At 40.6% G+C, this 27,965-nt stretch overlaps 2 protein-coding genes across 5 annotated transcripts; both read left to right on the top strand.

Annotated features, from left to right (window-relative positions):
* The first annotated feature begins 68 nt into the window (after window positions 1–68).
* Window positions 69–26,418, top strand: LOC136487252 (disease resistance protein Pik-2-like). Its single transcript, XM_066484379.1, has 5 exons — window positions 69–270; window positions 16,441–17,688; window positions 17,783–17,914; window positions 19,196–19,903; window positions 24,043–26,418. Exons 2-5 carry the CDS (start codon window positions 16,630–16,632, stop codon window positions 26,164–26,166), a joined length of 4,023 nt encoding a protein of 1,340 aa, XP_066340476.1. The 5' UTR covers window positions 69–270; window positions 16,441–16,629; the 3' UTR covers window positions 26,167–26,418.
* Window positions 222–7,734, top strand: LOC136487253 (putative disease resistance protein RGA4). Of its 4 annotated transcripts, none has more exons than XR_010767195.1 (3): window positions 222–1,619; window positions 1,724–2,869; window positions 7,155–7,734. XR_010767195.1 is itself a non-coding variant. In XM_066484382.1 (2 exons), exon 2 carries the CDS (start codon window positions 1,840–1,842, stop codon window positions 2,632–2,634), a length of 795 nt encoding a protein of 264 aa, XP_066340479.1. In that variant the 5' UTR covers window positions 222–1,619; window positions 1,772–1,839; the 3' UTR covers window positions 2,635–3,414. The 4 variants fall into 4 exon arrangements, 2 of the variants coding, with proteins under 2 accessions (XP_066340479.1, XP_066340477.1); XR_010767196.1 differs by lacking the exon at window positions 7,155–7,734 and adding an exon at window positions 4,987–5,006; XM_066484382.1 differs by lacking the exon at window positions 7,155–7,734 and having other exon boundaries at window positions 1,772–3,414.
* Window positions 26,419–27,965: the final 1,547 nt, after the last annotated feature.

The following is a 27,965-nucleotide window of genomic DNA, read 5'->3' as shown; positions in this document are numbered from 1 at the left end:
ATCTATATCTATGCGAGCTTCCGGGTTCACAGTTCACAAACACACGATGGCTGCTTGGTAGCGCGCTAGGTACCACCGTCACGAACTATACAGACAACCCCTGTCCTCCTCATCAGACTCTCATCATTCACCACAAAGCTGCTTCGGCTTCACCAAGGGCAACCCGGCGATCCAATAATCCTTTTATTTCCATGTACCAGAGGGAGAGGAGAGGAGAGGAGACTACAACCTGGTGGTGGTATACAACTGAGATCTACAGAGAGTAGCAAGGTGCGTGTACATACATCTTCGTTGGATCTGCTCCGATCCGTTCGTCTATCTATATTTCTTTGCTCAATCAATGATGATGCTGAGCTCTATCCATCTCGCTGTATATATTCTCAAAGCCACAACTCGTCCTCTATACGCATGTATGCCTGCGTAGTGTATATATAGTGCCTACTTACACAAGTCAGCATTTTTTCCTTTATTAATTTGCCTTCCTCTTTATTCGCACGCCCTCCTTTCTGATCAGCTGATTCTTTCTCAGAAAGCAAACGAGCTAAACTGCAGATTCGATCTGCACTCCGGCCGGCGTCGGTGCGCGTGTGTCCATTATTTAATCTCTTCTTTTTTTTCTCGAATATGCAAAACGTTTGTGTATCTCTACGTTAGGAGAAAGTTTGTTGTGATACAACGATGCGCCCCATGAAAGGCGCACTAGGGGGGTAAAGGATTATAGTGAAGGCTCGTCCCACCCTAGCAAAACAAGAAATGACTACACACTATTACTTGCTAATTAAACGATCTAAATTGGTAGCCCCAGTTTCGATCCATTGACCCGCAGTGTGCCGAGTGGTTGCGAGTAGATGCTGGACCGAGGTTGAAGATCCACGGAAAGCACCATTCATAAGTTCCTAGGCTACCAACGTGAACAGGGAGTCGGCCCCACGTCTGCCCTCTAGGAACGCAGAGAAAGCAGTTCTCGGCTGCCGAAAGAATTTGGTGTGAATTTCTATAAATTTGGTCAAACATAAGAAAAATCTAACTTCTCAACTGGATCATTATTGCTCGACTTTACAAGGCCGAAACAACATATCATGGCGGGGTTGTCCTCTGCTTTTTCAATCTCTGCGGCAAACACCATATCCTCTGCTTTGCCGCATGCGCTGCACCTATATATACATACAGGTCCTCTGCTTTCTGACGGAGCAACACTGTTCGTATGTAGTATTAACACTGTTTTATCAACACTGTTCGAACAAAACATGTCAGCCTATGTATGTACTCCCTCCGTGCATGTGACCCCAGCAGGCCAGCTTCATTACTTTGTGGTAGTTCCGGCGCTCCGCCTGTGTAGATTACTGATTTTTTCTTTTCTTTTGTGAATAGATTAGTGAAGACTTAATTAAGCGGGCATGCATGTGATTCCAAATCTTTTAACGGCGTTGTTATATTACATCGATGAACCAGAAATATACAAAGGACCTGTCTCAGTCAACTTGGTACACCTCTACTCCATTCTCCCAGCTCTACTCCTATACATGGAGAATCGCTTCCTGCTGGACTTGGATCATCCGTTCACGCATTCTCTTTTCCACACTTTCATTCCCCAAAGAGCCCTGCAATAAGAAGTTGAGGTGAGCACTTTCCTTCGCCGAAGTTTTGTCCACCTCCATTCCATGCACGACCGAGTACGTAGCATTATATAGTTAATTTTTATACGATGTTATGTGCTCTTTAGGGATAATCGATGCAAATCTGTGCTTATATATGTATGATCTACTACTAGCACGTAGATAGGCTAGAGCCGTGGCGGCCGCCCTGGATGCTTTAGCACCCTACGTGAAGAAGCTTATCATGGACATGGCACAAGAAGAGGTGTCCATGCTGCTTGGCGTCTCCAGCGAGATCACCAAGCTGGAGGACAACATGGAAGGCCTCAAAGCCTTCCTCAAAGATGCCGAGAGGAGGCGCATCACCGACACGAGCGTGCAAAGATGGTCGACAAAGCTGAAGAACGCCATGTATGATGCCACTGACATCCTCGACCTGTGCCAGCTTGAGGCTGACAAGCGGAGGGAGTCTAGAGGCGGTGGCAATGTGGAGCATAAGTCGCCCGGCTGTTTTCAGCCTTTGCTCTTCTGCCTGCGGAATCCCGTGTTCGCACACAAGATAGGCAGCCGCATCAAGGAGCTCAACCAGAGGCTGGAAAGCATCCACAAGGAGGCGGACAAGTACAAGTTCAATATTGGCCTCGGTTCCAACCCGGAGCCAAGGAAGCTAACTGCTGCTGAGTTATCCAACTATAGGACAAGTTCACTTGTCGATGAGTCAGCCATAGTTGGGGAACAGATAGAGAGGGATACAAGGGAGCTCGTCCAAGTGCTAACCACGGATGATAATAATCACAACATCAAAGTCGTGTCTATCATCGGTGCAGGTGGCATGGGAAAGACTACTCTTGCTCAGAAGATCTTCAATGATGCAACCATCCAAGAGCACTTCAGGACCAAGACGATATGGCTAAGCAACACTCAACAGTTTGACGATGTTGAGCTACTGAAGACAGCAATCAAGCATGCTGGAGGCGACCATGGTGCTGAGAAAGGACAAAAACACATTGACGGAGACCCTATTCCACACCCTGTCTAGTGGAAGGTTTCTGCTGGAGATGGATGACGTGTGGAGCCAGAAAGTGTGGAACGACGTGCTTAGTGTCCCAGTCAGAAATGCTAGCAAGAAACAACCTGGAAGCAGGGTCCTTGTCACCACAAGATCTGCACACCTACCCTAACAGATGCAAGCTCCCCTGTACCAACACCGTGTCAAGCCTCTAGAGAATGATGATGCTTGGTCTTTGCTCAAGAAGCAGCTGCAACCTGATCAGGTTAGTTGTCTATCCATACTTTATACAACTAGGCTATATACTTGATTTTCATAGAAAGCATATGGATCAGAGTTCCGTTAAATCTAAGCATTCGTGCTAGGAACACCGGCTCATGAGAGTAGCAAAAGGAGACCAGTAAAACTATGATCTAGAAGAAATAATCAAATGTAACAACAAAACACTAGGATCAAGTTAGCTATTATTCACTCCAATGAAAGATTTAGTGCATGGCTAGCTCCGTATGAAATCTAGCTATTTGAAATTTGATGGTATTTGAAATGTAACATCAATTGTAGTGGAAGTTAATAGTGACCAAAATACCCCTGACTATTATAGTGCAACAATTAATAGTTATCTAAAAAATTCATAACTTTTGCATATGAAGTCGTATGAACATAAACTTTAAATATAATCAAAATTGTAGAGCTCAATAATATCTATAGCTTTGTAATTGGCAAATTCTTTGTTTCAAACTATTTAGGTTGCCAAAACTTCCTTTGAAATTATCAAATTTTGACAAAATCTATAAATATAAATGATCTCAGATATTGACCTAGTATATACAAAATTTATAGTTATCAGTAGGATCTAAACTTTGTAGATGATAATTTTTTTTATCTCAAGTAATATAGAGTCTCTTCTTAAATTTTGAAATCCAAAATTTAGGAATTTCAAATTACTTCGAACATTGGAACAGTCATTTTAAAAATGTTAAATTTCAAATTTAAAAATATAAAATAATAAAATGAATATTCAGCATTCTAAATGACTTAAGATATGCTATCTTTGAATTTAATATTTGGGATTTTGATTTCATACTATAAATAATTTTTAATCCAAAACTTGTCAACAATAAAATTATAGATCTCACTAAGCACTACAATTTTGATATAAAGTTCATCTTCATCCAACTTTATATGCAATTATGAATTTTTGGATAACTATTAAAGGTTTGTATTATAATAGTCAGGTGCATGTTGGTCACTTTTAACTTCTCTCTCCAAAGTAGTCATTACAAATATTATTTCAATAGCTACATTGTCTAAGAACCAATTACCAGCATTGAAAAGTACTTTGTAGCCAAGACAACAGTGAGCAGTGTCCCTTAGCAAAGACCACCATTGAAGAGTGCCCTACCGCAAATCTTTACAATATGGCACACTTTTAATATGTTGGCCAATCTAAGTGTCCTGGTCATATAGAAGAACCACGGTCAAATTACACTTGAGCGGGCAGAGCCTCCTTGAGTGGGCGGAGCTCGCTATAGCGGTCGGTGACGTAGGCTAGGCTCCAAAAGTTGAGGACCTGGCCCGGAGCGAAGGTGCTGGCCGTGACGGAGAACTCACCTAGGAAGCGGACGCCACCGTCTGGGGCGGCGCCGCTTGCTCCGGTGATGAGGCGGGTGGCTCCGGCCACTATAGAGGAGGAATCACACTTGACGTGCTCCCCTACCTAGAGCGCCAGCTGTCACGGGATCAGAACCGCGGCAAGCATTGTTGTTCGTATTAGTGTCAGAGTACATGTCTCCAGTGTCTTGGGTGGACTCAAGAACACGAGAATCAACAGAGGGGACGCAACGGTTTATCCTGATTCAGGCTCTCGGGTTCCTACGTCCAGCAGCTGATGATCCTTATACTCAAGAGCACCCAAAATCTAGGGTTATAATAGAGTGTAAGAGAGAGAGATTTGTAGGGGATCGCTCGGTGCTGATCCTAGGGAAGCCTCGCCGCCGGTGGAGCCTTCCCCCTTGCTGAAGAGGAGGAAGACGATCGGAGGAAGGGGAAGGAGCTCTCGGTGCCCCTCTCTGGGTGCATTTGCCCTTGGTGCAGAGCACGAACTAGTTTGCTGAGGAGTCCAACGATCCATCTATGGATCGTCTGGAATTGTGTTCTGGAATCATCCACTGAAATCATCCTCTCCCGTCTTAGGATCCGACCCCCCCTACATAGCAAGGTAGGTTAGGTACATGACGGTTTGTGAGAGTTTAGCCTAAGGTCTACATGCGCTGGAGTCCAGGAGGATCTTGTCGTGGTGTCATGTGGACCATGGCGATGTCGTGGAGCCGAAGAAGCCCTGGGCATCGTCCGGCTACTCTGTGCTGACACGCTAAATGTCAGGTTGTGTCGGCTTGGATCGGTCTTCACCAGGTGCGCCTTCTGGAGGCTTCTTGGTGGCGAAGACAGCCGGCTTGGGGGCTGATGCGCGAGCCCGAAAGACCTGGAGACCCCAATGCCTTAGCCGGAGGGTGCGCACGAGCGCACCCGATGGGTGTAGCCCCCGAGCAATCCGGGAGGGGTCGGTCGTGGTATCTCTTTCGGGAACCCTTGATCCTGAGGCTTAACATATCTCTATGTTTGGATTTCATCAATAAGTAACCTCTAAATATAACGTTTGTCTAAATTATCCTCCTTTGCCATTACAAACCATAATGTAAAGTAGTCCAAAATTTACAACTAAATTACTCAGTCTACCATTTCTTGTAAACCAAAACGAAGACCCTAAGTTTGCATATAAATGAATATTTTAATGGATCAAGTGCGTCCTAGTAGATAATGCCCAGATTTCGACTTTCGACTATCCTAGTCGTCCTATAGCTAATAATACCACGTAGCTGCCACACACCAAATTTAAAACGCAAAGAGACCATTTAAAGTCTGATTCCTGTAGCCACAAGAAAACTTTTTTTTTTGCAAGGAAAGCCACTACAAAACTTTCTGTAATATAGTCCTGTTTGCCGAATGAGAACATTTAAAGCCCAATTGCAATGCACGGATTCCATATATTAGTCTTAGGGGATCGCTCAGCGCTGATCCTAGGAAGCCTCGCCGCCACTGGAGCCTTCCCCCTCGCCGAAGAGGAGGAAGACGATCAAAGGAAGGTGAAGGAGCTCTCGGTGCCCCTCTCTTGGTGGATTTGCTCTTGATGCAGAGCACGAATTGGTTTGCAGAGGAGTCCAACAATCCGCCTCTGGATCGTCTGGAATTGTGTTCTGGAATCGTCCACTGGAATCGTCCTCTCCTGTCTTAGGATCCGACCTCCCCTTACATATCAAGGTAGGTCGGGCACATGATGGTTTGTGAGAGTTTAGCCCATGGTCTACATGCGCCGGAGTCCAGGAGGGTCTTGCCGTGGCGTCAAGTGGACCATGGCGATGTTGTGGAGCCGAAGAAGCCTTGGGCATCGTCCGGCTACTCTATTCTGACACGCTGAATGTCAGGTTGTGTCAGCTTGGACCAGTCTTCACTAGGTGCACCTTCTGGAGGCTTCTTGGTGGCGAAGACAGCCGGCTTGGGGAGCTGACGCGCTAGCCCGGAAGCCCTGGAGCCCCCGAGGCTAGCGGAGGAGTTTGGCTTCTTGCGTCATGCCGAGTGCGTGACCCTTTCGGAGGAGCGGTTGATAGCGTCGCGCCCGCGGGGCAGTGCCGGGAAGGACCTAAGGATCGGGTCCATGCTCCCTTCAATTGGGAGCCTGGGGCTCGGGCGAACCCCCGAGTCCCAAGTAGAGGCGCCGGGCATGCTCGGGCTCGGCCCAATGCCTTAGTCGGAGGGTGCGCGCGAGCGCACCCGATGGGTGTAGCCCCCAAGCGATCCGGGAGGGGTCGGTCGTGGGATCTCTCGGTCGGGAACCCTGGATTCTGAGGCTTAACATATCTCTATGTTTGGATTTCGTCAATAAGTAACCTCTAAATATAACGTTTGTCTAACCATAATGTAAAGTAGTCCAAAATTTACAACTAAATTACACAGTCTACCATTTCTTATAAAGCAAAACGAAGACCCTAAGTTTGCATATAAATGAATATTTTAGTGCATCAAGTGCGTCCTAGTAGATAATGCCCAGATTTCGGCTTTCGACTATCCTAGCCGTCCTATAGCTAATAATACCACGTAGCTGCCAGGCAACAAATTTAAAATGCAAAGAGACCATTTAAAGTCCGATTCCTGTTGCCACAAGAAAACTTTTTTTGCAAGGAAAGCCACTACAAAACTTTCTGTAGTATAGTCCTGTTTCCCGAATGAGAACATTTAAAGCCCAATTACAATGCACGGATTCCATATATTAGTCTTATGGGATTTTGCGCCCATTCATGCGGATTCCATTTGAAATCGGCCCTTTCCAAGCATTGTCTTGTGCTTATTTTCGAATAAAGGACGGTACACTTCCAATACGTTGGCCAACCTACGCTTCATTGTTTTACAGAAGAAGCTTATTTGCTTAGAGAAGTACATAAGCAACCTGATAGTTGTTAGAAATAATTAAGAAGCTTTAAATTAAATGTTGGCAGGTAGATGGAATTGATCAACTGAAAACTATTGGGATGGAAATTCTTGAAAATTGTGATGGCTTACTACTTGCAATTAAAGTGATTGGAGGTCGAGCACAAGATACCCAAGTGAGCATGAGTGGAAATCTGTTTTGAACAAGCCAGTTTGGTCACTGACTGGACTGCCTCCAGAACTCGACAACCGACTATACTTGAGCTACGAGGACTTGTCTCCCCAGATAAAGCAATGCTTTCTGTACTGCTCACTATTTCCTAAAGGTGAAGAACTCATATAAGAAGTAGTAACTAGGATGTGGATTAGTGAAGGATTTATCCAACCTTTGGATGGTAGTAGTACTATTTCACAAGAGTATGAGTTTTAGTCTCGGAATGCAAGCTTGAGTTTCAACTTATGTGGAAACAATACTACCAGGATATACTCAACCTGTCCGCTTGCTCGTAAACGATCGTAAATTTCCAGCCAGAAACAGTGTTTTTCTCTCACACCAAACCAGCCAGCAGTAAATAATCCACGATACGATACGGCCTCCCGAACAGGCTGACTCTTTTTAATAAAAACAATTTTTGAATAAAAGATAAAGAATACTAGAATATCTAATTAAGATGTAAAAAATGGAATGATTTGATTAAAAGTTAAAAGATAAACTATAGATTTACGAAGACACAAAAACGATTGTATCAAGAGTTTATATATCTTAAGACTAGATTTGAACTAAATACCTATCACACTAGAAAAATATATAAATTACTATAAATTCTGATTAGAGGTCCCCGCTGGAGCCTGCATGTTAATCCTAACAAGACTTGATTGGAAACGAAAGATAGATCATAGGAGTTTTCATAAAAATTAGAAACATGTTATCATCAATTAGGTATGATCTAATCACCATTGATAATAATACTCCCTCAGTTCCAAATTATAAGACGTTTTGGTTTTTCTACATTCATAGCTTTTGCTATGCACCTAGATATATGTTAATTCTACATTACCCCACCTCTATCAATATTAATATAGTAAGATTTGATTAAAGTAAATATATGCATTGAGCTAGCACGAATGAGCAATAAAATACATATGTTATGCTTCATCACATAAAAATTATTTTCCTGATAACTCATAAATATTTGTAGTGTTATGCTTCATCACATAAATATTTGTCTATATTGATTGTATAACCATAATCACTAATATAATCCCTTGATTGCAAAATTCAATCATCTTGAGAAGTGTGGCAGACCACCAATGGCTATATTTTTCTGGACCTTTAAGAATACTTTAGAGTAAAAAGTCGATCATTATAAGGTTTAACTATTAAAATTCTCTAGAGGTTAGCACCGCTACTGCTGTTCGAGATCGCACTTCAAGCTACATGACTTAAGAGATATGGTGCATGTTTCAAATAATGGTGATGCTATTGTAGTACATAAGAACATACTCCATGACCTAAAATTCTTATTTTAAAAAAGTGTAAAAAGGAGAGTTAATGAAATATACAATAAGCACAAGAGTTCCAACTTAACTTGAGGAGAGAAAAAAAATTGTAGCAGTCGATAAGAATAAAATTTGAAAAATTAAAATCTTGATTCATGATTTCATAAAATACATGATGCAACAAGAACCACCATGATTAATGGTACGGTTTCAAAGTAACTACATATTTAAATTATGAATATGAATAAGAATATATTGATTAGTTCCTTGAAAAAATAGTAACTAATAAGTTTATGATAACTAGATATAGACTACAGAGTATCTATTATATCTACTATGTTAGAAAATAAACAAAGAGAAAAATATATAATTTAATATAAGTAATTCTTTATTAGTCGGATGTACACCCTCCATTCCAAACTGTAAAACATTTTGAGTTTTCTAAAAACATAGCTTTTGCTATACACGTAGATGTAGTGCCTAGATATATAGTAAAAATAATATATCTAGAAAAGCCAAAATATCTTATCACTTGGAATGAAGGGATTATTAAACAGTACCTAATAATACTTATATCTGCTAAAATTCTAGCCTGTGCGAAAGCACGGGTTGATGGACTAGTTATTACTAATTAGAGGTCCTACGAAGATTATGGGTTAATTCTCACCAGACGCACTAGAAATAAATATAAATTATAGAAATTCTCATAAAAATCATAAACATTTTTCCTTTAGTTAGTTTAAAAAGACATTCGTCCTTTAGTTTGGTAGACTTTAATAATCATCCCCAATAATAATCAATTGATCTATTCTATTTTATAAAGCTTACTATTACTAATTAGATGTCCCAAAGAAGGTACTACGTTAATTCTCACCGGACGTGCTACAAAAAAATATAAATTTTAGAAAATCTCACAACTGTTAGAAACATCTAGCCTTTAGTTTGGTAGACTCTAACCATCATCTCCAATAATAGTCATTGTCTATTCTATTTTATAAAAAATTAACCACCTTTACCATTATCAAAAATTTGTACAATGACCCCATAATTTTGCATCTAAATTACCCACCTCTGCCATTTTAAAAGATAATTGCAAATAACCCCCTAAATTTATATCTAAATTACCACTTTCGTTATTAGGAAAGATAGCTCAAAACAACCTCCTTATTTGTATCAAAATTACCCACATTTCCTATTATGAAATATAACTAAAAATAACCCCTAAATTTATATATGTTGTGAAAGATAATTCAAAATAAATATCTAAATTTGTATCTACATAATCCACCTCTGCCATTAAAAAATAATACAACAACACAATCTCAATTTTTTATAAATACCTACCAATGTAATTATAAAAAGTTATGCAAATTAGACCCTAAGTTTGCATTCAAATTATCCATATATTGAACTATAAAAGATAATATAAAGTAACAACTTTAATTTTTATGTGAATTCTCCACCTCAACCCATTATAAAAAAAAGTGAACAAAGATATCTACCAGATCTATGTGCAAATACTAATATAAGCTATTACAAAAAATAATTCAATATCCATAAAGTATGCTATATTTTTTTCTAAATTTTAATATTTTACCACTATTAAGTTAGAAGTTAGCATAATGGAATGCTTCACTATATGGACCAAGTAAACATCTATACATTAGAATAAATATTTATTTTAATAGCTTATCAAGCATGGAAAATTGTTGTTTTAACAAAGCATGTAGCAATCACAGTCACAATACAATTTATGTTATATAGTACTCGATTACAATAATATTCATAAGTTGTTGTTTTAAATTAGTTTATACATTTGTATAGTTGTCCAGAAAGCCCGTTGCCCGACAGCCCAGCACAAAACCCATTATTTTGGCCCGGCAGAAGCACGGTAGGGCCCGGTACTACCCGGGCCTGGTCTGGTTCAGCCCGATGCACAAGGTCATGCCTGGGCCACTAACCAAGCATGCTGGGTGGCACGGCAAGACATGGTTTTTTTCCATAGGCCCAACAAAGGCCTCCTATTCCCACTAATCCATCCGCTCACTAGTGCCGACCATTACACTCTGCCTTTGTGCTCTCCCGGCTTGTAGTCCCACATCAGCTCAGCGACGCCCATCTACTCTTTGCCTCGCGCCCTTGCCATGTCTCCCAAGTTCCAGTCCTCTGCCTCCCCGCTCTATGTATCCACTCGACCGCTCGTCCAGGCCCCCCATGCACCTCTCCATATCCACTCGATCGCTCGGCCTAGCCAACGTGGCGCTGCATCCTCGCCTCCTCAGCACAACGCCTGGCCATCCCAGCTCTTGCCGCACCAACACCACACACTCAGCTCCTCGCCGCCCCTCCGGTGCACCCTCCTTGGCTTCTCCCCACCCTAGCACCGCCCTGCGCGAAGCTGCCTCTATGGATTCTCCTCGCCCAACTGCCCTAGCGACACTGTCGCATTGGCTGCTCGACTCGTCCGCACCCAGTCACCCCCACCTCCTCGCATCCTTCCTGCTCTTACCAACCGCCTGCTATGAGCAACGGGCTGCCCCGACATGTGTTGTGCTTATCGGGCCTGCCTGGCATGGAAAAGGGCTCGGCGTGCTATGCCTAGGCCAAAGAGGCCAGGCCCATGGCCCTAATCCGCATGGTCAAGTGGTAGAACGTGTCGTGTGTGGCGCGTTGTTTACGGGCCATGCCAGGCTAGGCCTGGCGGCCCGTTTGGCCATTTATATACACTTGTACTGAAACATTATGATATACCAATTTTGGTAGTTTAACTTCAAGCGCTGTATGTTTTATAAAACAATACTACTGCACATATATGTCTTGGATTTACAAATTGAACATCTTCAGTGCCGATGTGGAAGCCAAAGCAGCCATTGTAACAACTAAGAACATATGCTAAGTTCTAGAATCTGTTATAATTAAATAAAAAGTTGAAAATTTTGAACGTAAGATACAATAAACAAACACTATAGTTTAAACTTAACACATGGATAAAAAGCTGAAAGCTAAAATATAACTTTCTATTCAAATTTGGAAGCTAATATAACCTTATAACTTTAAAACATATAAAAAAATTAAAAGTTGAAAACTAATATATAGATTCATTATGTCAGAAAAGGATGCTTAGGTTTCAACTAAATAGATACCATGCTAGAGAAAGAGACAGAACCTAGAAATTGTAAATAGAGGTCCCCATTAAGGTCCCCAATGGAGCAGTTAATGCTCAAGAGGCACCGTAAAAAAGAAAGAATAAACCCTAGAAATTCTTATTAAAATCATAAATATATAGGGATCAATCCAGTAGACTCTAGTCGAACTCAACAATAAAAGCATTGGATCTCTTATATTTTCTAAATCTAAAACCATAAAACTGTACGCCCCACGTTCACATGGAATGAAGCCACATGCACATATAGCACCTCTTACGCTTTCTTTCTTGCTTCTTGTAAAAGAGTTAAGAAGAAGGTGTTATATTTGCAGCAATAAGGACTCACCCTCCTAAACTTTTAAGGTGGTACTAAATCCACCAACTGCAACCACACATGGGCCAAGACTAGCAATGCGCTGGGGTGAGAAATACTTCATGATGATGAATCATCAGGTTAAGATCGATCTAAACCAATCCATTTTATATATACATACGACATGCCAACGGTTAAACAACTTATTAGAAATGCAAGACAGCCAATACGAAATGCTAGAAAATCGGCCGCGCTTAAGGGATGTCCTCAGCGTCGAGGAACATGTGCTAGGGTGTATGTGCGACTCGTTCAGATCATGAGTTCAAACAAATAATAAAATAAATAGGATAGGGAAGCTCTATCCTAGATTTCTATGGTATACATTCACCCTCTTGTATGCTCTGACACTCTCGATAGCTCAACACATAAGCAATAGATGCCTAGAACCACCCCACCATGGGCAACATAGGAGTACGCACTGTACCACTCTACAGGAACTTACAAAGAATTACATGCACATACGACGAAGGTTGACTCTTTGAATACCATCGGTAACACCTCACGTCCAAAATCTACTTATGTCCTAGCTCCTCATGTGCAACAGGGCCACATGATTTCTAAAAAGGCATGAATGCAAAGAAAAACATCCTAGCACCTTAAACTTTCATGCATGGTTGTTTCGTGTAAAAGGGTTAACCCGGAGATGCTACGTTTGGAGTGACAAGGATTAGAGTTGAGCATTTTGCTGGCCAGGCCGGGTTTGGGCTAGGCCAAAAAATGCCCAGTTGTTTCGGGCCCAAAAAGTCCCGCCCATGACCATCCCACTGGGTGAGTCGAGTCTGTTTTTTTGGGCTGGGCCCGGGCTTAGGCGGGCCGCCCGTGCAATTTGTAGTGTAAAACAGCTAAAATACATATTTCAGGCACTACTACAGAAAACTTAACCGAGGCGAGCATCCCATCCGCCTCCAAGCAAAGGTCACGGTTATTCCGGCCTTGGTAAATCAAATAAAAAATGAAAACCCGTGGACAAGCCCGGTGAGCCCACCCATGGGCCCATTGAGCCCATCCACGGGCTGCCGCCGCCGTCGCTCGCCGGATCCGGCCTCCCAGCCACCGGATCCGGCCTCCCCACCACCGGATCCGGCATCCCAACGCCGGAGTTGACGAAGAGGTGGAGTAGGAGCACCGGAGGAGGAGCGGCGCCGCCGCCTCGGCCACGCCCGCTCCTGCGCCGCCGCCGTCACTCGCCGGATCCGGCCTCCCCGCCACCAGATTCGGCCTCCCAACATCGGAGTTGACGAAGAGGTGGAGTAGGAGCGCCGGAGGAGTGGCGCTGCCGCCTCGGTCGGGCCCACGCCCGTGCCGCCTCCTCGGCCTTGGCCGCGCCCCTGCCGCTCGTCGCGCTTGCGCCCACGCCGTGGCCTGCCTCGCCTCGCCAGCCGCGCCCGCGCCTGCCTGAGAGAGAGGGAGGGAGGGAGGGGAGGGGCGCCGCGCCGGAGGGGAGGGGCGCCGCGCCGGAGCGGAGGGAGGGTCACCGCCGCCGGCCGCCGTGCTCAGTGAGGGAGGGACGGAGTGCTCAAGGAGGGACAGAGATGGCTGAGTGGGGGAGAGAGGCTGAGTGAGGGAGCTTGGGTTTCATCTCTTTATATACCGTGACGTATCCGGGCCGAGATGAGCTTCTATTGGGCTCGGCCTTATTAACGGAGCGGGCCTCTTAAGAGGCCCGCCTCCGAAAATGGCCCTATTTTTTTAGGCGGGCCTTAGGCCCGCCTCAGTTAATAGATTTACGGAGCCCATAAATCGTTTTTGTGAGGCGGTTGATTGTGACCGTCTCGGTTAATAAAAATAACCACCTCAGTCAATCCTAGGTATTAACTGAGGCGGTTCAAATGCCCACCCGCCTCCGAGCCCCTTTGCCAAACGCCTCAGTTAAGTCTTATTGTTGTAGTGGGGCTGGGTTGGGGCCAAGAAAAAATTTCCTGGGCAAAAAGATCTCTGCCCAGGCCTTGTCAACTAAGGTTCGTGGGCGGGCTAAAATCCGTCGGGCTCGCGGGCCGGGCTCGATTTGCCCGGCCCTCAACCTCGTAAACTACCAATGTGATACTAAACCCACATGCTCCAATCTTAAACAGGCCAACTACTACAGGATAGTAGGATACTAATAGGCTAGGTATTAAAAAGCAACATAAAGTGACCCATATCTATATTTAAACTACACAGTTATGTTCCATTAAAAAATAGCCTACAGTAAACTGAATCTCACAGCTTCTATTATGGCATATAATCTATATAAGCCCTTAAGTTTGGATCTAATTTACACTTATGCAATTATTAAAAAACTAAAATAACCCCTTAAATCTACATCTAATTACCAAAATCTACTCTTACATAAACTTTTAAATAGCCTTAAGACATATATATGTTTCTACGTTACCTCGCTTCTATCAGTATTAAAATATTAAATTGATTAAAGTAAGCAAACATGTTGTGCCATCACGATGATCAAGTACACATGCATGTAGTAGTAAATATATGTTTCAGTAATCTTGAAAATATTTTCTTAACAACTTATCATATACTAATGATGGTAATTAATTACATAAAACAATACTAATACCACAAAATACAAATTATGTAAGTTGTTACTTTAGATATATTTATACATTTTAACTAAAGGGTTTGGCATAACTCTGTTGATAGTATAACCATTATTGCATATATAATTCCCTGACAACAAAATTCAAACATCTTGAAAAATAAGGGAGGATATATAGTGCAGACCACAGGTGGCTATCTCTCGATCCATAACCTTTGAGATTCCTTTGGAGTAAGCAGTCACTGTAAGGCTTAAATATTAATATCCTCATGAGGTTAGCACTGCCCTACCTCCCCTACCCTATCCCACTTCAAGCTTACCACCATTAAGTTAACCAACACGATGCATGCTTCAAATGACAGTTTATGCCATCATAGTACTTAAAAGTGCGGCCTACGACCTAAAATCCTTATTTTTGGGAAAAACAAAAGAGAGTTAATAAATTGTACAATGAACACAAGAGTTTCAACTTAGCACTAGAAGAAAAAGTCTATAGCAACCAATAAGATTAAAATTTGAAAAACAAAATTTAGGTTTATGACATCATAAGATATGAGGTACACAAGAGCCACTATAGTTTAAGTTAAGATTCAACTAAATGCATATTCAAGATACACAAAGATGTAATGCAAAGAAAAAAATATGGATACGGATGAATAAAGCATATAGATCAGTAATTGATAAGTTTATCACAATTAGATAAAGACTACATTATGTATTATGTATATTTGTTAGAAAGTAAACTAGGAGAAAAATATGTAATTTCATATAAGTAATTTTATGACTATTTCTTATGTCTTCTAGTATTGTAGCCCGTGCGAGAGCACATGTTGATGGACTAGTCAATTTAATTAATGGTTTCAAATTGTGAACATTAACCCACTCGTTCGGTATGACTCGTTAACTAATTAATCCTTGTTATGCCTAACAGAGAGCCTTAGACCCTGGCTTGAATAGAGTCCTTATATTGGAGATAGTCATGATCGATGTAACAGTCGAGCTAGTCGATGCTGAGCCGGTACAAAAGAGGCACCATGATGATGACGATGAGACATTGAGGTACTCGTCATGAAAGGTGGTGATGCCAAAACAGTGAGGGCCATCAAGGATGTAGATGAAAACGACTATGCAATCGAGGCTGGAAGGGTCAATACTACACAATCAAGTCGCCATAGACGATATGTGCCAGGGTTGCTAGGCCCGATAAAGTGTTGTGGAAGAAGGCACACACTCGTATTGTTAATACTAGACGTACTAGTGTTGCCAACGCTTGATCCACAAATTTCTGGTCCTTATGTCTCTTAAAATTTAGTAGCACGCGTATTGTACCTTTCCCTAGGTGCAGCTGAAACAAGGCAAGTGGCAAATAACTATTTTTATAAGAAAAACAAATAACCTGTGTCGATCGCAAAGTATCCAATGATGGAGTAGTACCAGTAAGCGTAGAAAACAAAAGTACCGAGCAATAACATAACTAATCTTTACATTTGTACGTCCTAGACATTCGAACAAAAATGTTTACCTCTGTTTTTCGTTATACATCTAAAACTAATGGAGGGATTAACAAACAATTTATGTCTTGAAGTGAAACTAAAGTAATGTAAAAAAATATAGAAGTTCTTGTGGAAAGAAAAAAATTAATAAGACAATAATCATCATCCAAAGGGTGCTCAAACAATATAATCTTTTCATCAAAATAACTAGTTGCTTATCAGTAGTAAACCCATTTATCTTTTAGATTTTTCTTTCTGGATGTCTTTGATCTATCCTAATAAAACTGTATTTATGTATTCAATGCAGGCCTCTTTTTTCAACTCATCAACAATTAAAAGGAAAAATTCCTGTGAGGAAAAAAAATAGACTTGACAAATTTGTCTTCCAAAAGCTCAGCTCCCTCATTCTTAGTTATCCGAGGCTGCTTGGTGTTAACAATAGTAGCATTGTTTCTTCTGCAAATCGAGTGTGTCAGGAGAACAGGAGAATACAATCATGGAGGCAACAGCGATGAGCTTGGGCAAGGCTGTGCTGGGCGGAGCGCTCAGCTATGCCAAGTCCAAGGCCGCAGAGGAGGTTGCATTGCAGCTCGGCGTTGAGGATGACGTGATCTTCATCACCGACGAGCTGCAGATGATGCAGTCCTTCCTGATGGCAGCCGATGAGGAACGAAGCCAGAGCAAGGTGCTCACAACCTGGGTAACGCAGGTCCGCGACCTGGCCTACAATGTGGAGGACAGTCTCATGGATTTCGGCCTCCACACTGGGAAGAAGCCGATCTGGGGGTGTATCCCCCGTAACTTGTGCGATCGCCGTCGCACTGCCAAGGAGGTTAAGAAGCTAAGGGCCAAGGTCGAGGATGTAAGCAACAGAAACCTGCGCTACCGCCTCATCAAGGATGGCTCAAACTCCAGGCCTGCCGGTGCGGTGGATCAGGCTGACTCTGATGGTGCAGCAGTGCTTAGCATAAATCAAGCCATGATTGCTGCCGTAGAGCAGAAAAAATCCAAGGCAGACCTCCTCCAGCTGGTCACTGCCAAGGAGGTGGAGCTTAGGGTGATGGCCGTGTGGGGAACAACCAGTGATCTTGGGAAGACGGCCGCCATCCATGAGGTTTATGATGATCCAAGGGTAACCTCGATGTATGGATGCAGGGCATGGATTAGGCTGATTCACCCTTTCAATCCAAAAGAGTTTATTCATAGCATGGTAAGGCAGTTCTTTGAAAATTTTCATGATCAAGGGGGGAAAGAAGTAACAAATGTTGGGGCTAGTGTTCTTCTGAAGATGGAGAATATGAATCAAAGTGATTTAGTGCATACGCTTACTGCTCAGTTGAGTAGCAATAGCTATCTAGTTGTAATAAATGACCTACGCACAGTAGAAGAGTGGCAATGCATCAGAAGATACTTCCCTGACAACAAGAAACAGAGCAGAGTCATAGTGTCGACTCAGCAAGTTGAGGTTGCAAGCTTATGCACAGAACAACCGTACCAAATGTCCGAGCTCAAGCACCTGCCATATGACCAAACACTTTATCTGTTCCATAAGAAGGTAATTCTCCATCTAAAAAGATCTTACAGTTATTATTTTGTTTCCTTTCTATATTCGGCTCAAGTTGTTGTATTTGTTCCATTTCCGAGAAAAGAACTCAGAGGAGTGGACCAACACTGCCGGTATATCGAAGTATGAGGAAAATGAAGCAAAGCCTGCTGATTTAGTGGAGGGAAAATCAAATGTGAACCACCGCCAGTTGATCAACAATGAACATCCCAAGAAGGTAGCACAGGAAACAAACCAATCATCTAACAAAACTATGGTTTCAACTCTACTGAAAATTCATTTTATAAATTGCATGCACACATATTATATTTTCTTGCATGCACTGTTCTTTATGTGACTTGCATCTCACCCTCGAATTTTTTGTGTCGTCTCAAATATCTTTGTAATTTTGACAGATTATGCATTCCAGGTTACTTTGTTATTATGTTCCAAATCTATTATCAGATTTATGCTACAGACGAGTTGATCCTGGTAGTTAGCTTAAAAAGTATTTAACAAACATAAAAAAGAATGCATTCTCAGATCTACTGCATGCATGACTCCCAATGACATTATGATCACTATTCTATTTGAAAATGTTATGTGGTACTCTCGTTACCTTCTAGGAGGTAAGATCACAAAAGAATCATATCCCTTAATTTCTAAAAACAATTAAATAATTAGGGAAAAAATTATAGCCATCCCAATAATTAAAATAATAAATCCAGATGACACAAAGGAAAGTAATGCATGGCAATCAATCTAAGCTAATCAACAGATTAGGGTGTCCTTGCTGCAAATCATCCTATCTGGAGAGCATATTATTGCCTTATGAAGAAGTTGATGTTGAATCCAGGAACAGTCGTGCCAGTGATATCTGACACGCTCTGTAGTGTATCCGCAATGGGTGTAGTCGTGTAGATGCACTCTCATAGTGCATCTGGAATGTAGTGTCGGTGTTATCTCATCTCTCTAACACCCCGGCATCTCGATGTTGTGCTCACCCGGCAACAGTGAGGTGAGCCGTGAGTATCATCTCATGAGCCGTGTGTAGCTGTGTGTGCAAACGTTTGCTTTTGTTTGAATTAAAAAAAATCTTTTAAACTAAATAATCACATTATTATCCATCACGCATGCATGTTACCGTATTCATGCATATAATAAATCAAATTGCAAGATAGTTTATCTATTTTTTTTACTTTCTAAAGTAAAAAATATATTAATATTTCTCCTATTACTTTGATACTTCCTAGGAGGTAATATGTAATAATCATCATCGAGATCTATCTAAATAAATGGTCTACAATTATTTGGGAGCACCATAGCAAATCCCAAATGTTACATATTGTGAAAGTTTTGTTGGAGATCTTTAAAATTAGATATCTTTGTGGGCATATTAATTATTTTTACTTAAAGTGTAATGTGAATATCAATATCTTAATGACAGATATCTCAACAATGTGAACTTGTATAGACCACAAGTGAATAAATTTCTGAAAAAATTGTTTGTGTTCATCAGGTTGCTCTTTCATCAGAGCCCGTGCCCATCTGTGACCCAGCAACGCCTAGTAGTGAGATACAGGAAGAATATCAAGAACCAGAGAGTACTGGTGCAAATAATTTCTTTACTTCAACTGCTGGAAAGAAGTTTGATCGCACTAGGACAATAGCACTGATTGATGATGTGCTTGTTGGGCGAAAGACAGAGAAATCCATAGTGATTGATTTGATTGGTCAACCTATGGACATGCAAGGCTGCAAAGTTATATCTGTCTGGGGAATGGGAGGCCTTGGGAAAACAACTCTTGTCCGAAGCATCTACCGAAGCCAAGAACTTGTTGGCTGGAAGCGTGCTTGGGTCACTGCTCTACGTCCTTTCAACCCTGAAGTGCTCATCAGAACCTTAGCTTTGCAATTATTGACAGATGATCCTACTGTAGCAAATGAAACAAAACAGGAAAGGAAAAACCTAGCAACTATGAGATTGGATGACTTACCAGAAAAGTTAAGCCAGCTTTTAGAAGAGCATGAGTGTCTCATTGTTCTTGATGACCTGTCATCTACTAAAGAATGGGACTTGATTCGAGGCCAATTGGCAAAAGCTAAACGGATCATAGTCACCACAAGAGAAAATAGTGTTGCCAGATATTGTTCGGGAGGAGACATGAACACGCACAAACTCCAAGTCCTCCACCAAGAAGAGGCACTTGCCCTCTTCATGAAGAAGGTACATTTGAACACTTTATTATCAATTATTTGTACTGATGAAATGAGTTTGCTTTGGCTATTGGTTCATGAGAGATATACTATAATTTGTATTAGGATTGTTAAGTCTTTTGAACATACTTTTTGTTTATTTATTCATGTAATATATAGTTCGCTAATTACATAAAAAATGTGCTTTAGTTAACTCTCTCATTTTCTCAAGCCTGAAGTGGCTGTAACTTTAGTGTAACTAGTTATTTGGACGCCTTCGAGATTGATCATTTTAGATAAAGGAAATAAATATAGCTTGATCTCTTGTAGCCAATAGAGAAAACCCACTTATTACACCATAATAGTAACAAAAAAATTCAACTCAAAACTCAATCTACCATTATTTGGCCATCCAAAGGAAGAAAAAATTACATCACAATCTTGGACGTGCACAATAAATGTTGCCTTCAGCCCACAATAAATGTTCCCATTGATGTAATCAACGTGTTTTTGTGAACAGAACTTGCAAAAAAGTTTTGAGTCCGCATTTCTCAAAAACAACTATATTCCTTGTTACCCATATTGCATCACAACAAAGATTTATTTCAAGTCCTCTTTTTGTGCCACCTATGGAAAAGGTCTTGAACGTCACTCGGAAGTTCTAAGCCTAGGAACCAAGTTAATAAACCGCCAAAAGATTTTGCTGTAAATGCAATCAAAAAACAGGTGATGGATTCTATCGTTCTAGTAACAGAATATGCACCTTGCTGCCGCTAGTTTTTTCTAGCTAAATTATCTTTTGTTAGAATAACCACTGTTTGGGACAATGAATATTTTAATTTTAAGTAGTATCTTGAGCCACCAAACTTCATGGAAAACTTTTGTGCCTTTGTTGATAATATATCCAGCCATAGAATTTACTGTGAATGAACCATTTTTGTTTAGCAAACAAAAAACAGTCTCATTAGAATTGTAGATCAATATTAGCTACTCATGCTACCAAATTTTCCACTCCAGCAACTTATTTACGACTAATGCCTTTCGAAAGGAGACATTAAGATGTACATTGCCAAGAATAGTTGTCACAATATCATGTCATTGCGGAGCAATATTATATAGGTTCGGATATTGAGCATAAAGGGGACATCTTCCTACTTGGATATCTTCCAGGCCATAACCTGATTTGTGAGCTGTCCCCAAGCTTAAATTTCATAAAGATAATAAATGATCCTTCACTCCAGTAAAATCAATCGAAAACATTTTAATTGGTGTTTTGTGGCTAAGATATTTGTTAATGAGAACTTGTTGCCACAAGCCTTCTTCATTATATAGAATAAACAACCACTTGCTTAGCAAACATTTATTCTGTGTGTCAAGATTCAAGATACCCAAGCCCCTCTGCTCCTTTGCTTACGAATACTAGACCACTAGCTAGTATATAATATTTTTGTTATTGACCATAATGTTTATGGAACCTTGATCTATAATATTCATATTTCTTCGGCACCCCTCTTGGGACCTCAAAAAACGAGAGCATTTTCCTTTCGAACTTCCCAGTCTTTTCTCAATATTCTTTAGTTACATTCAAATCTTCGGGAGCCCTCAATATTGAATATAAAGTGGCTTTTGTAAGATAACGACTATTCCCTCTGTTTAGCTATGTAGGTTTTTGTAATCTCCAATGCAACACATTAATTTGATATTCCTTAATCAATATTGGTCATGGTAAGTTTTCGCACGTCCATGTATTTTCAATATATTGATTAGTTGAGAGCCTAGCCTAAATTACGTTAGCACTTATTATACTCCATGTCTCACGACAAAAAAAAAAAAAAATTGAATTTTGAGATTCAAAATTTGATCGAATTTGTTCAACATTTTTTATTTATATTTTAAGTTAGAATTCTTATTGTACTTTTTTAACTCTCATTTATTAGTTTTTTTTTAAATTTGGAATATATACAGTATACTAAATCCTTAGTTACTACAACTTCCTAAATCATCACTTTAGCGTGCACCATGGCGGTTAAGTTTTTGAATTTCTCTAACAAAGAAATATTTTTGTAGTAGTAACTTTTATAAGAATAGAGAGCTCACAACTAAACTACCATTGTAGAAACATTGTAGTGTATTGTCAAAAATAATAAATTTATCAATGGTAAAAACTTGGATAATTTATTGTCATGGATTAATAATATAATTAAGAAGGAATTGTTAATGTCATTAGTATATGGTTTGTTAAGGCATAGATTTGCATTATTGCCAACCTAAAACTATATATTTATCGCTTACTCATACATGTATTCTTTATCTGCTTGATGGAAAACATCATATATGCTTATTTGAGTTAGTTTTTATAAACTATAAATAGTGGTTGAAGTGGACAATTTAGCGGCACATACAAGCATTATTTTTAGATATTCCATTTTTAAGTGATCTAAATTTAGTGGTTTGCTTATTATTATTTTTATAATGACTAAGTTAGGTAACTTTTATATGCAGATTTATGGGGTTACTTTAAGTATATAAGCTTTGGTTTCACTATGGATATTAATATGCATTTAAATGGGTTAAAAGTATATTTTCATAAAAGCTGAAATAGAGAAATATATATTTTTCGGTCTTGCATGCATGCATGAATTATCTATATTATTTTTATATTTAACGCCAGTTACCGCACACTGCTACAGAACTGACATTCACTGCCACCTCATCACTGCCGTATATCACTGCCAGTTCATGGCTTCAACCAATAGTGATATCACAACCGACAGTGATAGGCATGGTGCTATCACTGCCGGTTCAAGCCACGAACCGACAGTGATAGTCCACCTATCACTACCGGTTCATATCTTGAACTAGTACTGATAGTTGTTTTGCACAAGAAAAATTCATAACTTCTTCATATGGGATTGAATGAAGATAAATTTTTTAATTTGAGATGGTATACAAGTCCAAATATTGAATATAATTTGTTAGATCAGATTTGACATGATTAAGAATGTCCAATGGAGACAAAGTCAACATCAATATTGTAGCAATTGACGAGATCTACAACTTTGCAATTAACATCTTTTTCATTTTAGATTGTTTTGAGTATCATCAAATATACAATATAAGATAAAAAAATGTGTTGTTAAAAGAATAGCGTCAGCTGTATAGTCACATGTGTCGCGTAGCCCAATTGGTATGTATGCACGAGGGAATGTAAACGCTGTGATCTCAAATTTGAGTGGTTCGTTTTCCTCTAGTGATGGGCGGTTGAGACCTGGCAGTAGTGTTGTGATCTGTGGTAGTGACACCAACTGTGACGCTCCAACCGCAATCAATGCATTAGTAGAGAATGATCTTCGGTTCAGCACATCAGTTCTGGCTACAGTTGGACTAACCCGGGCTAAAGGATCATCCACAGATTAGTTCAAAAGAAAAGCATCTCATCCAAAGTCTCGTGTTGTGTAGGTGTGGTGGAAAGCTATGTACGAGGCAATGCATGACGTCTTGGGTTTGAGTCCCACGAATCATAGGGGCTGGAGGCTTGTGCTAATTATTTTTTTAGCCTTGCAGACCCTTTAGTCCCAGATCCCTGTTTCCTAACCAGGACTATACCCAAATTTTTACTAGTGATGCCTCATGCCACACCACAAATAGTGTATGGCCATTTACACCATAGCACCGAACACTAGGAACTCACATTGGGCCAAGAACACACTACCACAAATAATTATTGGAGACTCCCCCTTCGTTTACACAGATGTTACATTTTTTTTACCACCTCTGTAAATCAACAATGCGTCCAAGGACACGTGCTGCCTGTAACAATTGATTTTGGGAGCCAGCACTCTTGAGAGGCACGCTTCTATAAATAACTGAGTGTTGTGACAAAAATATTCATAAACTTTTAAATATGAAGTTGGATAATACAATGAATTTTATATCATATAGTAGAGCTTTGTGGGATCACAACTTTATAATTTACAACTTCTTTATTTGGAATTTTTTGGAGTGCTAAAATTTTGTTTTTCTATTTTCATGATTTTGAAATCTAGAATTCTAATTTTGTGAACATAAAACGATTTATTGGTCAAACAAATCATTGATGTTTCGTATTTTCAGTTAACAATAATCATTTTTTCATTTCAAGTTTAATAAGCTTAATTATATTTGTTCCAGGTGTTTAAAGACAACGTTGAGAAGTACTATTTAGGCCCTGATATGTTGGATCAAGCAGCACTAATCCTGAAGAAGTGTCATGGACTTCCCCTTGCAATATCTACTATAGGTGGATTCCTAGCTACTAAGCCTAAAATTGCCACAGAATGGAGAAAGGTCAATGATCACATTAGGGTTGAACTAGACATCAATCCAAAACTTAGGACTATAAAGACAGTTCTTATGAGGAGCTATGACGGTTTACCATACCATCTCAAGTCCGCTTTCTTATACATGTCCATATTTCCAGAAGATTACAAAATTAAGCGGAAACGTTTGATAAGGAGATGGATAGCTGAGGGTTACTGTAGGGAAATGCGTGGCATCACTGCAGAGGAAGTTGGTGACAAGTATTTTGATGAGCTTTTTGATAGGAGCATGATCTTGCTATGTGAAGGGGAAATTCAATATGGTGGGGCAATTGATTCTTGCCAGCTTCATGACCTCATCCGTGAAATATGCATACTAAAGGCTAGGGAGGAAAACCTTGCTTTCACTCTAGAGGAAGGGTGTTGTTTGAGCGATGCACAAGGTACAACACGTCATCTTGTCATAGGCAGCAACTGGAAAAGAGATAAAGATGTACTGGAGAGTATGGTGGACTTGTCGCATGTACGGTCATTGACCGTGTTTGGAGATTGGAAATCGTTTTTTATTTCTGATAAGATGAGGTTTCTCAGAGTGCTGGATTTGGGCGATACCTTGGGCTTAAGAGATCATCATCTTGATCAAGTTGGGCAGCTCTTTCACCTGAGGTACCTTTCTATACGAGGATGTTGCAATATCTTCTGCCTCCCTAGTTCTTTGGGAAATCTGAGACACCTCCAAACTCTGGATGGTAGAGGTACCAAAATAGTTAGATTGCCATCTACAATCACCAAGCTACGGAAGCTAGAACACCTTCTTGCATCTGATGATGATTTGGAAAGAAGACAACAGGGCCAGGAAGATGATATAATGGGCCATCTCGATGAATATGAAGGATCATCATATTTTTCGCTACGTTTTTGCAGCACTGTTTTCATGAAAAGTATTGAATCTAGCATTCCAGATATGGAGGATCACCTAGTTGATGACCCAAGAGTATCCTATGAGGCCATCGCGAGGATTGTCCAAGATGCTTTTCTTTTGTGGCATAGTGAGATATCAGATGGCTCCAGAGGCAGTCTTCTCGAGGAAGATGTTCCCATCAGAAAGCATAATTGCTGCACATCTTTGCTATACCACATTCGCATGCGTCTATCGCAGACCCTCTTTTGCTTGCTTATTTGCCTTTTCTGTTGGAGGCCACAAGCTTTAGATGAGGGTTTGAACAGGCGAGATGTATTGAACATACAATCGGCCTTCTTTAGGATTCTATTAGGGGGTGTTGAAGCTCCTAGAGGAATGAGAAAATTGAAGGCCCTGCGCACACTAGGACTTGTCAATGTTGCACGGAGCAAGACCACTCTGAAAGAGCTTCAAGAGCTTACTCAGCTACGTAAGCTTGGTGTGGCTGGAGTGTACAGCAAATACAGCAAGAAGTTCTGGTCTGCCATTTCTGGTCACAAGCAACTCCGATCTCTGTCAGTGAAGGGTCATGGATTAGATAGTTATTTGGGTGGGGATTTGTTGCCGCCAATACACCTTAAGAGCCTCAAGCTGGAGGGCAAGCTGGTCAGAGTAACTGAGTGGATCCATGAGCTTCACAATCTATTGAAGCTGCAGCTGGATTGTACCGAATTTAAATCAACTGTTCCCATACAAGTTATTGGAGAACTACCAAATCTTAAAGTTTTAGATCTGCGTTTTGTGGCTGTTACGACTATTGAAACCCTCCTTTTCCAAGGTCCATCCTTCCCGAGTCTCATGGTACTGGAGCTCAAACAAGGGTGGTATAAGGTGGTATCATTTAAAGAACACGGAATGCCCAAGCTCGAGCTGATACGTTCTGACAGTTACTTTTTGGAGGAAATGCACGGTCTAGCATTTCTCCCAAGCCTCAAGGAAATTCGGCTGGGTAGTACAACCAGTGACGGATTGAAGACAAATTTGCAGAGCCAGCTCAAGGAAGATCTAAAACACGTGAGTCTGAAGCTGTTATAACTCATCCAGTCTGCAGGACAAACATCTTCTGGTTCGAATTATATATCTGTGTGTCTTAGCCTCCATTGTCAGCTAGATATCCGGTCATCCAGTGTAGTCTCTTCTTGTTTTTTTTTTCTGTTGTCTTCGTGACACCATGCCACATTTACTTGTTGTTTGATAGCGTTTTGAGTGTGCGGCAAGGTCGGAGTACCGTGGTGATTGATTCCGAGTGCTGTCTAGGGGCGAAAACGGTTGGGATACATGGATCCCTTTCCGCCTTGATCCGATTTCTACATTCAACATGTTTGATTTTGTATTTGCAGTTATCTCGATTGTTTTTTGCTTTTTCCCCTATTTTCTGCCAAATTTGAAAATGGGGTATAAACGATATGGATTTTATTTTTCCTAAACGCGTTCATATTCACCCCTAGTGTTGTCAGTGGGTTACCTGTTGCCCATTGAATCTGCAAACCTATTTTGTTGTTGCAACTTAATACAGTTTGTAATGACCAGGGTAATAGAAAATAGGTTTCCGCAATTCAGAATTATAAAACCTATTTTTTCAATGAAGAAAGAATTCTATTAACTCAATAAAACCACTTCTCACCTATGCATAAAAACACATAGCCAAAATAAAGAAAGAATGAGCCAGCACCCTGGCGACTAATAGGGAATTTTTAATCCTTTTTCAAATCTTATTATAAAAATAACCCCATCAAATTTTTATTTTTATTTTTAACCTTTTTGGCCAGGCCAACGCGCCTGACGTGGCAAAATCATGCTGCCGCATCATATGCATCGTGGCATGATCTGCCATGCTGGACAATGATTTTCAAGTGACAAACCTTACTGCACCACTCCCGTTATCATGGTAGTGCTATAGCGCCGCGCCACTCAGACTGGCGCGATAAGGCTCAACTTTAGAAAAATCGTACTTTTTGTACAACGTCGGACGAAGATGATTTTTATATGAGAATTGTAGCACTCGATGAGATATACTATTTTTTGGTTATGAGTTTTTTCATTTGAGGTCGTTAAGAAGCTTAGAAAAATAATACAAAAGTTCAACATCATATTATTTACGACAAACGCTTATCACCTTTGAAAAATCATATCATCTGTCAGGCCCCTAATTTAGGGTCTTTTGTGCATCATGTATCAGTCTCTGGACCAGTAGCTGATACGCACAATTCAAACAAGATTGATATAAAAAACCATACTTTTATTGCTATCGGGGAAAACAAAGTTCATATTTACATAGCTGGGGCCATTGGCCTTATAGCTAACATCAGAGTTCTAACACAATGGTCCTATGTTGTTGTGGCTCCATTCCTACACGCAACTTGGAGTGCATACGTTAACCTTAGACTTATTCCTATATCTCAATCCTAGCGTAGTTCTTCCAGCGTAGTCGCACGGCTCCATCTTCGCGTGCACTTCTATTGTCCTATTCCTTGCGTAGCTTGGATAATTCCATCCTTGTATATACTCATGTAGCCTTCTTCCTAAAAACATAGAATGGGGAGGATTGACTACATAAAGTACTCAACAAGCCCTAACTTTGGGGTAAGGTGGAGTGGATGGCGAAGGCTATACGTGGAAGGGTTTATGGTGGTGGAGGTGGTTTATGTTGGTGATGATGGATAGTTATGTTAGGAGTAAAGTCATATTAAAAAGGTGGCTGGGCCCTGGGAGAGTATTAATCCTTCTCGCCAGTTTCCAGGGTTTACAGGTTATATCTTACCAGACTAATGGGTTCCAGCTTGCCAAATTATCACAATTTCCTTTTATAAAACATCTAATCATTTGGATCTTCA

Source organism: Miscanthus floridulus, chromosome 10 (genome assembly GCF_019320115.1).
Source record: "Miscanthus floridulus cultivar M001 chromosome 10, ASM1932011v1, whole genome shotgun sequence".
Taxonomy (NCBI): Eukaryota; Viridiplantae; Streptophyta; class Magnoliopsida; order Poales; family Poaceae; genus Miscanthus; species Miscanthus floridulus.
Note: the sequence above shows the minus strand (reverse complement) of the source record. Positions and strands in the feature narration are given on the sequence as shown.

What these genes read in the sequence shown, in the direction of transcription:
- LOC136487253 (XM_066484382.1), top strand. Translation starts at nt 1,840, where the DNA reads ATGGACATGGCACAAGAAGAGGTGTCCATGCTGCTTGGCGTCTCCAGC.
- LOC136487252 (XM_066484379.1), top strand. Translation starts at nt 16,630, where the DNA reads ATGGAGGCAACAGCGATGAGCTTGGGCAAGGCTGTGCTGGGCGGAGCG. An exon ending in TTTATCTGTTCCATAAGAAG is followed by an intron (nt 17,689 to 17,782) that starts GTAATTCTCCAT and finishes TTCCGAGAAAAG; the next exon opens with AACTCAGAGGAGTGGACCAA. An exon ending in ACAATGAACATCCCAAGAAG is followed by an intron (nt 17,915 to 19,195) that starts GTAGCACAGGAA and finishes TGTGTTCATCAG; the next exon opens with GTTGCTCTTTCATCAGAGCC.